The following is a 14,265-nucleotide window of genomic DNA, read 5'->3' as shown; positions in this document are numbered from 1 at the left end:
CCGCTGGAAATGAAGGGCTGGGTACATTTTGGAAGACTTGAACTAGACCTAAGAGTTTGGATTTAATTGAAGAAGAATTCAGGCTTTTTCCATATGATTTGCTCATTCTGCCTGTCTGCATGATCATTAACACGTCTTTGTATTTTAATTCTCTGGGAGATTATTGTTCTTATAATATTTCGATCTGAATTATGCATATGAAAACAGTTTAAAATGGAAGCAGTGTGGCATAGGAGCTGAGATCTTGGATTCTGGAATTAGGCAGACCTGGATTAAGACCAGCTCTACCACCTACCATTTGTGTCTTTTGGTGCAAGTGTCTTAACTTTTCTAAGCCTCAGTTACCTCACCTTTCATGGAAATACCTACCTCAGAAGGTTGTTGTGAATATCAAATAAGAAAATATGTAAAAACCACTTAGTATAGATTAGGGCACATGGTAAACTATCATTAAATATTGTTATAAATAATTATTATTTATATAAATATAAATAATTTTATATTTATATTCCAATTCCAGAGTAACCAAGGTCTTCCTGGTTATCTGAGAAGCTGTCCTATATTTCGAGGGATTTTAAGACCTGGGGTGGGGGGTGATTGATCCTCTCCTTTGAGTCTGGTGCATTCTCTGAGTGAGGGCAACAAATGGTCTAAACATGGTCTTTGAGTTACTAAACTTGCTGGAATTACTGGATTTTGGATTATACAGTGTGTAGAAAGAAACCTCTTGATGCAAGTAGTTTGCAAGCCTAGAATATCTTGTTTTCCTCTGCTACAAGCTTTATTGTTTCCAGCTGGTCCATGGCTTGGGCAAGGACTCCAAGATGGTTAAAAAGCTGCCTAGTGGCTACAGGGAGCGGCTCAGGCAGAAGCCCTGAGGCTCCTAGGCTTCTCAGGTTCCTGGTCATGTTTGAGGGTGAATGGTACTTGCCCAGCCCAGCCTGGGGGCCTCCAGCCTGCAGAGGGCAGTCAGGTGGGTGCTGACTTCGGGATGAGTTTCACCTGCTCATCTCTTTAAGGAAGCGGCTTCCAGGAAGTCAGACTGAGTCTGCGCGAGCAGAGTGCAGGGCACGCAGATCCCAAGCCGCTTGGTTCAGGTTCTTCTCCAGGGCCTTGGCGGCTTCCGTGTCGTCCAGGGTTTCACCCCACTCCTGATGGGACAGCCTCTGCTTGTCATGGAAGATGGCGTGTCTGACGCACTGGTTTTGCATCTTTAAGAGACACTCGGCACCCTGGCGCTTCTCCTTTGCCAACTCGCAGAAGCCGTGGCCCAGGCCTTCTAGAGCCACATCTTCACGGTGAAAGTAGAAGCCCGGAGAGAGGTAGGTGTCGGAGGCCTGCAGATGCAGGTTGAGCTGGAAGTTGACTGCGGCCTCCACCTAGGTGGACTTTTTCTGGCGACTCAGGGAGCTCGCGGTTGGTTGGCAGTAAGGAGCTAAGCACAGAAAGCGGTATTGGCTGGTCCTGGAGGGAAAGGATGGTGGGGAAGATGGTCCAGGAGGTTGCAACTGGGAAAGAGGGTGGTCAGAGGCCGGAAGAAGGGGCGTCCCGGGCTCTGTTCTGTACAAACGCCGTTGAAGCGAGACAACGGGTACGCGGGGCCGCCGGGTGCCCTGCGAGCTGAAATCACTTTTGAGAAACTTTTTCGGGACTTGACCTCACTTATAGTACAGGATGTATATCCAAATATATATATCTGAATAAGTTTATGTTCTCTCCAGTTGTAAAAGGTGTATTTAATCATTTGTTAAACACTTTCAGAAACTATTTCTGGGATGACTTCTAGAATAGATTCTTGTGTAGTAAATAATCTTATACCTGCTTTGAAAACTGCTCCCACCTTCTTTTGGAGAATTAATGATGCTTCCTTAGCTCAAATATGTGGTTTTTGGTGAGGCTGACTTTCTCTGCCACAAGATGGGCCTCTCACCGTGCCTCATTTTCCAAGCACCAGAATGCTTGATCAGGGATGGGAGAAATTAGTTGGACCAATCAGAGACTTTCCGTAGCTTTTAATTTTTTTTTTCTTTTTCTTTTTTGCGGTACGTGGGCCTCTCACTGTTGCGGCCTCTCCCGTTGCGGAGCACAGGGTCCGGACGCGCAGACTCAGCGGCCGTGGCTCACGGGCCCAGCCGCTCCACGGCATGTGGGATCTTCCCGGACCGGGGCAGGAACCCGTGTCCCCTGCATCGGCGGGCGGACCCTCAACCACTGCGCCATCAGGGAAGCCCTCCGTAGCCTTTTTTAAAGGAGAGGCTGATGGGCACTTTTCTCTGTGGTCTCGTAAGAATGGTGCTGGATTACCCATATACAGCCACGGAACTTTTAGAAGCAATCATCTTTATGCTCTTGATTCTCCACTTGTTACTCCAAGGCATCATTATTGCCTTAAAGAAGAGAGCAAGAAAACGGAATTTCAGGGTTTTTCTCTTTTTCTTCCAATAAACAAGGTTTTGAGAGTCACAAGAGAGGGCCTGAAGGAATCCGGACTCAGAGTTTAGACTGCAGCTTATACAATTAGCTAGAAACTTGAAGAATGAGATTGGCCTCATCTGTACCCTTGAGACCAGAGGAGGGCACCTGGGCTAGGGAAGATGGGGCATGGCTTATAGGAGATCAGAGTTGGAGTGAGAGGTCCTCACTTCGTCCAGGTGAAGAAGAGTTGGGTCAGGATTAGGAGGCTGATGAGTTTCACCGGTGGCTTCTTGAGGCAGCCAATGGGAGCCCAGCTGATGCTTGTAGCTCATCACCCTTCTAGGGTGCATCACATGCTGTGTGTAGATTCACTTTGATAAGCTCTATTGAAGTCCAGTCTGTATATTTCATGGGTCCAGTGCACTTCTCTCCCTGTTTTTACCTCTTTTCTCCAGCGACATGGTAGGGAGGAATCTTAGATCCAGAAGAATGATTTGTTTTTCCCCATACGATGAGCAGTTTTCTCAACCCCATCTAATAATCCATTCTTTTCCCATTACTCAATTGATATCATATGTAACACTTACATATATAAATGGGCCTCTCTCTGGCAGGCCACCATTTAAAATAAGAGGCCTCAGACTTCTTGCATTTTCCATAAAAGCTGAAGGACAGAAGGAAAGAGCTGTGGAATACACCCACACCCTGTTAATGGCCTGAGGCGGCCGGCAGGCAGCACTGGAACTGCAAAACTCATCAGCGGCGCCTCCGTAGGTTCTTAACATCTGGGGGACTGCACAAATGGAACTTTATTAACTTGAGTGGAGAATGTTGGAGAATTTGGTAAAGCAGGGATATATCCACACTACTTAGTTGAAAATAACAAGCTGGGGAAAAATGGGAACAGAGCAGGTGAGTTACGTAGAAATTTCTGGAATGTTCTGAGAACGTTTTGGGTTAACAACAATTTTGCGAACTTGCTGGAAAAGCTGATGACTGTTTCTCTAAGAAAATGTATTCCAGTTTTCAACTCAGGATGTCTGGAACACATCTCCCATTATCACAACTCCAGAAGGATTCACAGGAATTTCACTTTTTCTTTACTCTCATCTCAGAGATGGGAATTGCACCCTCTGTAAGCTGAGCCTCCGCAGATAGAAGCAGGAACAAGCTTGCCCAAAATGCACACGGTGGGTGGGAATGTTGACTTTTATCTCTGTGGAGAAAAGGAATTTTACAGAAATGAGAGAAAGGTCTCTGGTGCCCAGGGTCCTAGACATACATATCTTTATGAAAAGTAAAAAGTGGGAACAGAGTCCAGGGCTTAGTGGGAAAGCAGGCCCGAGTTCCCTCTTTCTGCATGTGAGCTCTTGACTTCTTCATGTGCTGGTTGGTTTGCAAGTGGCTGCAACTGTCAACTGAAGCCTGGACGCTGTTCAAAGCCCGCCTGGCATAAAATGCCGTATTGATGTTGTATCTCCTTCCCTTTGTGTTCTGGGGACCAGTGGGGTGGATCAGATGCCTGGGCATACATACCCTGTGAACTCGTGGACTGGGATGGGACAAACCTTGGCCAGCACCTGCCAGGTTCTGTCTGTGAAACTAGGGAACATTGTTCCTCCCTGACTTAATTGGTTAGAACATGAGACAAAGATGGGATTTGATCAGTCTTGAACAGATTTGGTTCAGAAAAATCTTAAAAATATACTGAAAGTGGCTAATATTTTCTTTTGATCTGTTGCCTAGATGCAATAATTTTGTGATAGAAAAATATATCTATCTAAGCACATAGAAATGGAAGTATTAGGTGTTAGAGAAAAACAGACGGATAAGCTCTCTCTGGACTCCTGCCACCGCACCCCGCCTTTCTCTATCCCCATTTCCTCCTTTTTAAAAGTTAATTTAATAGATAAGGGACATCTTTAAGTGACTGTAAAAATAAGGTTCATGTTTAGGCCATTTTCCCAGCTGGAACGCTCTGTTTTGTTTTGTTTTGTTTTTGTGGTATGCGGGCCTCTCACTGTTGTGGCCTCTCCCGTTGCGGAGCACAGGTTCCGGACGCGCAGGCTCAGCGGCTATGGCTCACGGGCCCAGCCGCTCCGTGGCATGTGGGACCCTCCCGGACCGGGGGCACGAACCTGTGTCCCCTGCATCGGCAGGCGGACTCTCAACCACTGCGCCACCAGGGAAGCCCTGGAACGCTCTGTTTAAAACACTCCGTTTTCATGGCCTGAACTGTTTATTTTACATTCAGAGATATGGGCACATGGGAACCATTTGCAGAAAATATCTTTGTTTGCTTCTACGATTGATATAATACAGAAGCAAAGGGTAGAGTTTTGACAAGCTGCCTTTCCAAAGCCAGATGTACACTCTTTCCTTTTACTACTATTGGCAAGTACATTTATAAGAAAAATAAATGGAAATTATGGAAAGTAACAAAGATATAAATCCATTCTGTCTTTCAAAGTGTATGTCACACCCAAGATTTACAGAGAGGAGAAAGTCCTCAGGGATCATTTGGGGTCAAATTCTGGTGGCAATGCTCAGGACCATTTCATCTACTTGCGCTGAAAAATTAATAATCGATGATAAGTGTTGTGCCTTGGTTTCGACTCTCAGCATATCTGTTACCAATGGTTGATTGCAGAAGCCTTCAGATTTATCTCTCCACGTTTGATTTCAATTTCTCCTTCCCCTAATCAGTCCATCCTATACTCTTCCACCAGAGCGAACTTTAAAACTACAGATCCGACAGTGGCTCCTCCCTGCCTTAAATTTCATAATGGTGGTTCTTTATTGCCTCTAGAAGAGGTGAAAACGTGTGGTCTGTTGGCTGAAACCAGCTTTCAATCATATATAATTTTTTTTACCACATACTGTGAGCCTGAAGAAACATGTAATAGTTGCCAACATTTAAAAATTGGAGAATTTGACAGAAAACTCTGGAAACTCTGCTGTTGTTAAAGTGGAAGGCCTGGCAAAGCCTTACGTGTTGTATAAAAATAATTGCACTCCATTCGGAAGGGCACAGTCTCCCCAGTTTCCCACACTTCCTTTTTTTCTCATTTACATGATCTCATTTTGCTCATTTGCACAATCCGTTTGGCATTTACGGGCGTTTAAATTGTCACCTCCTGGGCCATGGGCTCAAGTCCAGCGCCTTAGCCTCACACGTAAAGACCATCTGACTCTTACTGTTTAAGGCTCATTTCTCACATTTATTTTCTCTTCTTGAGCTTTATACTCCAAAAATACAGGTTTCCTCTAAGCCATTGAGTGATGTGACCATTTCCCAGGCCTTTCCATCCATCTGAAATGCCTGCCCTGCTTACCAAATTAATTTTTTCCTTGTTTTTCTGATTTCCTTAGAGCGAACCATGCGTTCCTGGTGTTTTTTTTTTTTTTTTTTTTGGAGCATCTGAACATACTTCCATTAATGATTACATTACTCTCTGTTTTACTTATTAAGTTCTGGAGAAACTCTCTCTTATGAGCGGCAGGTATAAAATTCCTTGTGGGGAGATGCAAGGCTTTGCAGAGGCGGAGCTTCGACACGCTTGCTCAGGACCTGCAGCTGAGCCCACCGAGCTCAGAGGACCAGCTGAGTCTCTGTTCAGGTTCCTCTTAGGGAAGAGGAACGGGGGTCTGTGCAGTGTGGCTGGAGGGTAAAGTTGAGAAGACAGAGGAGGCTTGAAAGGAGGGGCGAAATTTCAAATAGAAGATTTTTCGAGTCAAAACTGTCAGAAGAACCGAATGGAGAATTAACTGAAAGGAATGACAAGAGGTTGGGCCTGGAGAATGGACTGGGAGTGGAAAGCGGGGACAGGGGTTGGTTCATGGGGTAGGCCAGTTGCTTCTCACCATAAGCCTTCCGGCGTTTTTGATTTTTCAAAATCAAATTACTTTGATAAATCACTTAAATTATAATTAGGAAAACAAATGTAACAATTGATAGTCTGTGCTGTGATCCTCTTCCATGGTCCCAGACATCACCATAAAGAATTTTTAAAAAATCACCAAATTTGGAGTGATTCTTTTTCTTTAGGGAAACCAGTGAAGAAGCTGGGTTCTAAGTACTGGCTGATGTGAGACCTGAAGTGTCAGCTTTTGAACGTTGCAGAACAGCTGGGATCTTAGCTACATTTATGTTTTTCTGTGTACAGTCTTAAGAGGATTGATCAAACTAATATGTGCAATTGATTAAAAAATATATTGCAGAAGGCTTGAGATAAAAAGCCACAGTCCCATGCTTTTGGCCCAGGGTCAACCATTTTTAATTCATTAAACCGATTCTGTATTTAGTTCTTGGTGGGGATCTTCGTATCCCAAAATAATACGCTAAGGTCACTGCAGCAATTATATTTTTTAAAGATGATCAAGACAGTATCTCCTCCTATTTTACATAACTTTCTTTTTTAAAATGCATTTTATTATGGAAAGAATACTTAATGAGTTCTACCCTCAAATTTTAGAGTGTACAGTGTAGTATTGTTGACCACAGGTGCAAGGTTGATGGCAGATCTCTACAGCTTATTCATCTTCCTTGCCTAAAATTTTCTGCCCGTTGATTAGTGATACCTCCTTTCCTCTGCCCCACCCCCCAGGCCCTGGCAACCACCGTTCCACTCTTTTTAATTCCATGAATTTAACTATTTTAGGTATTTCGTTTAAGTGGAGTCATGTAGGATTTGTCTTTCTGTGACTGGCGTATTTCACTTAGCCTTTCCTCAAGCCACATAACTTTCTAGAAACTTCCCATTCTCCTATCAAGAGGTAGACTTTTTGTCCCTCCTCCCCTTGAATCTTGAAGGTTCTTCCGCCCCCCCCCAATCAAAACATTTTTATTTCTTTAGCTTCATGACTGAAGCTTTCGTCAGGATACAGGCAAGACTGTTCCACACACTGATGCCATCAACCATATCATCGTGCCAACAAGTCCTCCTCAGATAACTCAACAGGTGTGTGGCCGTTCTTACAGCTTTATAGCTGAGAAAATAAGTAGTCATGTAGTTAGTGCGTAACCAGAGCACAGTGTTCAGGCTTGACCCCCGCCTCTCGCTCGCTCAGGCATCCTGGGGTCGCAGCAGGATCTTCCTCTGGCTCCCTACCGTCGCTTCCAGATGGCAGAGCCAGACACCTGGATCAAGGAGAGCCACTTGAGCTTTGAGGCAGGGGCCTCCTGGCCATCAGCAGTGTAGTTATCTTTGGAAATTTACCTGTGGCACAGCAAAAGCTGTCCTGAACTGGGATGTACTAAAGGGGACTCTGCCGGTCAGAGGGATTGAACTCCTGTCCTAAGCCTGACTGGGCCTGACCTTCCACTTGCAGAAGGGACTTGCTGAGCCTGGCTGACCTCATAGCCTGTGCTGTCCCTCGAGCCAGTGAGTAATGATGGGCTTCCCCCATGGGGTGATGCTAATAACAAGGGGAGGACATGGTGCCTGATACAGTCTTACACACATGAATGTTTGCTTGTTGATCTACATGAAGAAGAGTAGACAGTGACTCAATAAATTACCCCAAAGTAAAGCCACAATTCAGATCAAGAAATAGAACGTCGTCAGCAACCCAGGAGCCTTCCCAGAGCTCCCTGCCGTCACTACCCGCTTTTCTCCCAAAGGTAAATACCGTCCTAATTTCTAACACCATAGTTTATTCAGTTTTATAGCCACAGAAACTCACACGTGGGAAATAATAAATGTTTACTCTAATATCATCATGAGATATGCCTGTTTTTGGACTTAATATAAATGCAGTTGCACGGAATGTATGTTCGTGAGATTCATCCCTGTTGAGGCACATAGTAGTTGTTTCATTTTTCACCCCTGTTCAACTGCATGCATGTATCATGGTACATACAAGTACCTTTCCTACTGTTGAAACATTTGGGGTTGTTTCTAGCTTTTGGCTATTATAAGTAATGCAGCAATGAACATTCTCTGGTATGTAATTCTAGGTACGTCAGTATGCATTTCCCTGAGGTATATATAGAGTGAATTGCTAGGTTCTAGTGTATATGTAAAATTTTCATTCTTTTTCAGCTTTATTGAGATGTCATTAACATATAACATTGTATAAGTATTGCACAATGATTACCACAATTGGGTTAGTTAACATCTCCATCACCTCACATAATTATCCCTTTTTATTTTGTGGTGAGACATTTAAGTTCTACTCTTAGCAACCTTCAAGTATGTAATACAGTATTAACTATAGTCACCATGCTGTACGTTATATCCCCAGAATTTATTCATATTATAACTGGAAGTTTGTACTCTCGGATATTTGCCCATTTCCCTTACTCCTCAGCCTCTGACAACTACTGTTCTACTCTCTGTTTCTATGAGTTCAGCTTTAAGATGTTACATAAATGAGAACATATAGTATTTTGTGTTTCTCTGTCTGACTTTCATTTAGCATAATGCCCTTGAGGTCCATCCACGATGTCAAAAACAGCGGGATTTCCTCCTTTGCCGTGGCTGAATAATATCATTGTATATTTTCACCACATCTTCATCATCCGTTCATCTGCTGATGAACACTTAGGTTGTTTCCACATCTTAGCTATTAGGAATAATGCTGCAGTGACCATTGGAGTTCAGATATCTCTTCAAGAACTTCATTTTACTTCCTTTGGACATTTGCCCAAAATGGAGTTCCTGGATTATGTGGCAGTTCTATTTGTAATTTTTTGAGGAACTTGCATAAAACTCTTTGCCATCGTGGCTGTACCAATTTGCATCCCCACCAACAGTTCATAAGGGTTCTCTTTTCTCCACATGTTCATCAACACTTGCTATGTCTTGTCCTTTTAATAATAGCCCTCCTAACAGTGGAGGTGATAGCTCACTGTGGCTGTGATTTGCATTTCCCTGATGAGTAGTGATGTCGAGCACCTTTTCATGTGCCTGTTGGCCATTTGTAGTCTTCGTTGGGGAGTGTTTTTTTGACTGCCTTCATCAATAGAGTATTGTGCAAGTGATGTTTTGTGACTTCCAAGGCCAGGCCATAAAAATGCCATGGACTTCTTCTTTGTTCATATGTGATGGAAGCACGTAGAAGCAGAAACAGAGAGAGAAGATGCTGCCCACAGCATTGAAGTTGGAGGAAGGGGCCTAGAGCCAAGGAATGCAAGGAATATAGCTCTAGAAGCTACAAAAGGCAAGGAAAGGATTCTTCCCTAGAGACTTCCAAGGGAGCAAAACCCTGAGGAACATTAATTTTGTCTCAGTGATACTGATTTTGGACTGCTTGTCTCTCGAGCTATGAAAAGATAAGATTGTTATTTTAAGCCACCAAGTTTATGGTAACGTGTTACTAGCAGCCATAGGAGACTGATACAGATGGCAAGAAGTACATGAAAAGACGCTCAGCATCATTAATCATAAGGAATATACTGATTAAAACCACGATGCAGTATCACTACATATCTTTCAGAAAGAATAATATGGAAAAAATTAATAAACTGATCAGCGTGTATTGTATACTAATTTTAGTGAAAAATGGAGTAAACAGATAGATTTGTATAAACTCTGGAAGGATATCCAAGAAACTAATGAGAGTTTACTTTTGGGGTGGGAGTAGTGGGGACCTTGGTGCGGCGCGTGGGGAAAAGTGAGAGTGTTTTGATTGTATTTTTATATTATTTGATTTTTTATTCTGAACATGTGACTATATTTGATTTTTTTAAGTGAATTATGCAATAGAAAATACATCTTGAGGGATGTGAGTGAGGCTTCTTGAATGGCAGGCTTCGTAGTAAAGTGTGGGGCCAGGGAGCCTGCTGTTACTCAGGATTCTTCTTTTTTTTTTTAAATTTATTTATTATATTTATTTTTGGCTGCGTTGGGTCTTCATTGCTGCGCGGGGATTTTCTCTAGTTGCGGTGAGTGGGGGCGACCCTTCGTTGCGGTGTACGGGCTTCTCATTGCCGTGGCTTCTCTTGTTGTGGAGCATGGGCTCTAGGCACGCGGGCTTCAGTAGTTGTGGCTCGCAGGCTCATTTGTTGTGGCTTGCAGGCTCCAGAGCACAGGCTCAGTAGCTGTGGCGCACGGGCTTAGTTGCTCCGCGGCATGTGGGATCTTCCTGGAACAGGGCTCAAACCTGTGTCTCCTGCGTTGGCAGGCGGATTCTTAACCACTGTGCCACCAGGGAAGCCCTTAGACTCAGGATCCTTAAGTTCCGGAAGAATTTGTTGCATTACCACTGGCTATTGTGGTTCACCCCAGATGGTGCATCTTGTTTCACTGGAGATATGTCATTTTTTATTTTTCTAGCGGTGGTGGGGACAGGGTTATCTGGAGGCTGACCCTTCTGCTCAATGAGGTGGATGGAGAGGAAGCCAGTCTGTGCACATTCAGTGTTTGCAGTGTTCAGCCTCTCTCTCTCACCCCGTAGTAATCAGTGTTTCTGAGTTTCTAGCCCTTCTTTAACTCTGCTGGGCAGACTGTCTGCATCCTTATCCACAGCCCTCTCTATGCGTATTCTAGGCTGCCTTACTTCGTTACTAGTCTTCTACCTTTTAACTTCCAGAAATGTTTTGAAATGCTCTTTGGATGTGCCTGTCTTCTCTCCTGTTCTCTGTTAATTGAAGCTGATAGCTTTTAATTCTTCTGCTATCATTTTATTATGGTCTTGGGAGCGAGAGGAAAGCAAGATGGTCCGTCTGCCATCTTGAAGACAGTTTCTGGGCTCTCTTCCTCCCCTGACTAGTCCGTGAGCTCCTGAGAGCAGGGAGGTTTCTTATTCCTCTTTATATACACAAAGTATATTAGTCACTGTCCAGTCAGAAAAACAGAAGCCATGCTAGAGATTTCAACAGAGGGAATGTAATACAGAGAATTGTTTCCACAGATACCGGAAGGTGGAAAAAACAAAAGGGGGCACTGAACTAACGCGGAGAGAATTACAAGGAGGCTGCCACCAATCCTAGTCCTGGGGAAACAACAGGGAAGAGGCTGGGATTGTAAGAGTAGGGGAACTGCATCACTGGGCCTCTGATGAGTGGTTGTGACAGAGCTGCAGCTGGTAAAGCTGAGGGCCTGAGATGAGGTTGGGTATGGGTGCCAAAAGGGCTCGAGGCAGGAACCAGCTGTTGCAGCTGTGGCTAAGTGCCTCTGATAGGAACAGTAAGCAAAAGGGGAGAAGGAAGGAGGAAGTTGCTCGTCTCCTTGGCTTGCTTGCCTTCCCATCACTCTGTCTCTGTCTCTCTGTCTGTCTCTCTCAAAACTTAACAGGAAGCCAGCTGGCAAAGGAGTCTGGGAAATGTAGTTTTCATAATATCTCCCAGCCTCACATAATACAGTACAGAAGACTGGATTTGGAGTTGAGAGACAGTAGCTAAAAATGGCACAAAGAACATCTATATCTTTGTACACGTACACTATGTATTTTTTGGTGTGTGTGTGTGTGTGTATATATATATATATACACACACACACACACACACACACAAATGTATTTCTAGCCCAGATCTTTCTTGAGGGCTCCAGACTTGTATTTCTCACTGTTCATCAGTTATTGCCTTTTGGTTATCCCATGGAGATATCAAAGGCAAACAGAAAATTAACTGGTAGGCACAAATCAATTTCTCTATATCTCACTCTACCTAAAAAAAAAATGCTACATGTCAACTTTGGATTCAGTGAAAACAGAAGCAGAGGGCTGTTTCCCAAAGGAAAGATATTTACCAAAACCGAAAGAATCATGTTTTGACCAAAACTTGTTCTTCTTCATATCTTATCTCATAAAGGACAACATTGCCCAGCCACCAAAGACTGACTTAGGAGTCATTCTCTACGACTTGTTCTCCCTCAGTCCCCATATCCCAGACCCTGAGTCTTGTCAGTTTTATTTCTTGGTGTCTCCTAACTCTGTCTTCTCTCCTATGCTGCTTCTACTGTTGCCTCCATTGGGCCCTGATGACATTTTCAGTGGACACTGCAGTTACCTCCCAAATTGGTCTCCCAGCTGCCATCTTATCCTTCTACTCATTTTGCTGATGACCAGATTGGTTTTTAAAAAATATACAAATCTGGGACTTCCCTGGCGGTCCAGTGGTTAAGACTCCACACTTTCAATGCAGGGGGCGTGGGTTCGATCCCTGGTCAGGGAACTAAGCTCCCACATGCCACACGGTGTGGCCAAAAAATTAAAAAAAACAACAACAACAACAGATCTTACCAGATGAATGTCAAGGTTATATCCTTTAATGGATAAAGGTGTTGGTGGTGGGTAATGCTTTGAGACCAGTCTAAACTGGGGAGGGGAGAGCAGTGCTCAGCTAGAGTCAGTGACTGACAGAAGGTACAAGGAAAAGAGAGAGGGCTGAGCATGAACATGTTTGATTGAATTCCTGTTTCGTGCAAGGGTTAGAGGGTGGAATGGAGCAACAGAGGAAAAGATTGATCTTGAGGCTTAGAAATGGAAGAGGTGAGATAAAAGGAACACGAGATAAAGGTCAGAAAGGGAAGAGAGAAGATTCAAATTGGAATCATAACTGTTGTTTCAACTGAGTTGGGAAGTCACAGAATTTTCGCATTAATATGCAGGAAATTATTTTATAAATCACAGCAGTGTCTGTAACAATTCCCTAGAAAGATGTAGAAAAAGAGACCTCAGTTGATACTGTAAAGGAGAGGGAAAGAATGTAAAAGAGGGAATGAACTTGTGGTTGCCTTTTGAAGTTCAGAAGAACAAAGTTTAAAAAACATTTTTTTGCAGAGTTGCTTTTTGTGTATGTGTTTGTGGGTTTAATATCAAGAGAGGCACCACCATTTTCACGTGCCTGGAATAGCAGTTTCTGACATCTGTTAAGTAATCCTGAAATAAGAACAGTGCAGGCCTGGCTGGTGGCATACAGTGTGGTTTATGGGTTAGGTTTGTCTTCCAAATGGCTACGTCTGGTCCATCCATTATTTGAAAATAAGAGAATTAAAAACAAAATAAGGAAATTTATGGAAAATTGATAGCTGATGAAATACAGTGTGCTCACCTCTCTGTTAGAAATAGCTATGGCTCGACTTGAAAAAAGCAAAACAAAACAAGAGGCAGAATAGGAAAATGTACCTTTTCAAGCAAGAGGGGAGATGTATGGCAAAGAGACTAAATCTATTCAAAATTTTGTTGCTTTAAACATTTGAATATGGTGGATAAGAAGGTAGCTAATATAAGATAGCTATTTCATTGTGATATGGATAAAAATATTGCCGCCCTCAAGAACTTCCTAAATAATGCTTTGAGTTTAACTTGCAACGGTGACAAGTCATGGTGGGAACTTCATGAATAAAGAAGACCACTAAAGGCTTGTGTGGATTACATACTAGAATAATTGCATTATTAAAATGTTTTGGTTGATTAAAAAAATGCTTTGAGTATAAACACATTATAAGAGATCAAAAACAAAACCAAGAAAAACAGATTTTATAGTATAAATATGTATTAGAATTAGTAAAAGAAGCCCTTTGTAGTTTAAAAACAAAATCAAAAGGAATCCCGGAACTTCAGTTTACAGAGAGGCTATAACAGTTGTACCGTATGCGTGCCCACGTATGATTGGGTGGGATGTGCTTTGCACAGAAACACCTGGCCAAGGTGGCCTGTGCCTGGGTAGGGCCTGACTTAGCCTGGAGGAAGGGGAGGTCTTTTTCTAATTTGTCTTAGAAGAAAACTTTCTGTAATTCATGCCCCAGAGGGAGTACTTTTTCCTAATTCATTAAAAATTTTGTGCAGAGTTAGCAGCACAAATGAAGACCAGGAGGAATGCTTGGATAAGTGTGATAGAATATGGGTGTGGAAATACGTAGGCCCAAGTTTAAGACCTTCTTGAATTATTAACCATGAGTGTGG

At 43.2% G+C, this 14,265-nt stretch overlaps 1 protein-coding gene across 1 annotated transcript; it reads right to left on the bottom strand.

Moving 5' to 3' along the window:
• Positions 1–1,037: 1,037 nt before the first annotated feature.
• On the bottom strand, positions 1,038–2,747 carry LOC132530013 (ferritin light chain-like). The gene is made up of 2 exons (XM_060167076.1): positions 2,643–2,747; positions 1,038–1,379 (listed from the first exon to the last, which is right to left on the bottom strand). The coding sequence occupies exons 1-2, from the start codon at positions 2,745–2,747 to the stop codon at positions 1,038–1,040; spliced, it is 447 nt and encodes a 148-aa protein (XP_060023059.1).
• Positions 2,748–14,265: the final 11,518 nt, after the last annotated feature.

The sequence above is a fragment of the Lagenorhynchus albirostris genome, chromosome 11 (assembly GCF_949774975.1).
Source record: "Lagenorhynchus albirostris chromosome 11, mLagAlb1.1, whole genome shotgun sequence".
Classification (NCBI taxonomy): domain Eukaryota; kingdom Metazoa; phylum Chordata; class Mammalia; order Artiodactyla; family Delphinidae; genus Lagenorhynchus; species Lagenorhynchus albirostris.
The sequence above is the reverse complement of the archived record's forward strand: the minus strand, read 5'-3'. Positions and strand labels throughout refer to the sequence as shown.

What these genes read in the sequence shown, in the direction of transcription:
- LOC132530013 (XM_060167076.1), bottom strand. Translation starts at nt 2,747, where the DNA reads ATGAGCTACAAGCATCAGCTGGGCTCCCATTGGCTGCCTCAAGAAGCC. An exon ending in CTCTTCTTCACCTGGACGAA is followed by an intron (nt 1,380 to 2,642) that starts GTGAGGACCTCT and finishes AAGTCCACCTAG; the next exon opens with GTGGAGGCCGCAGTCAACTT.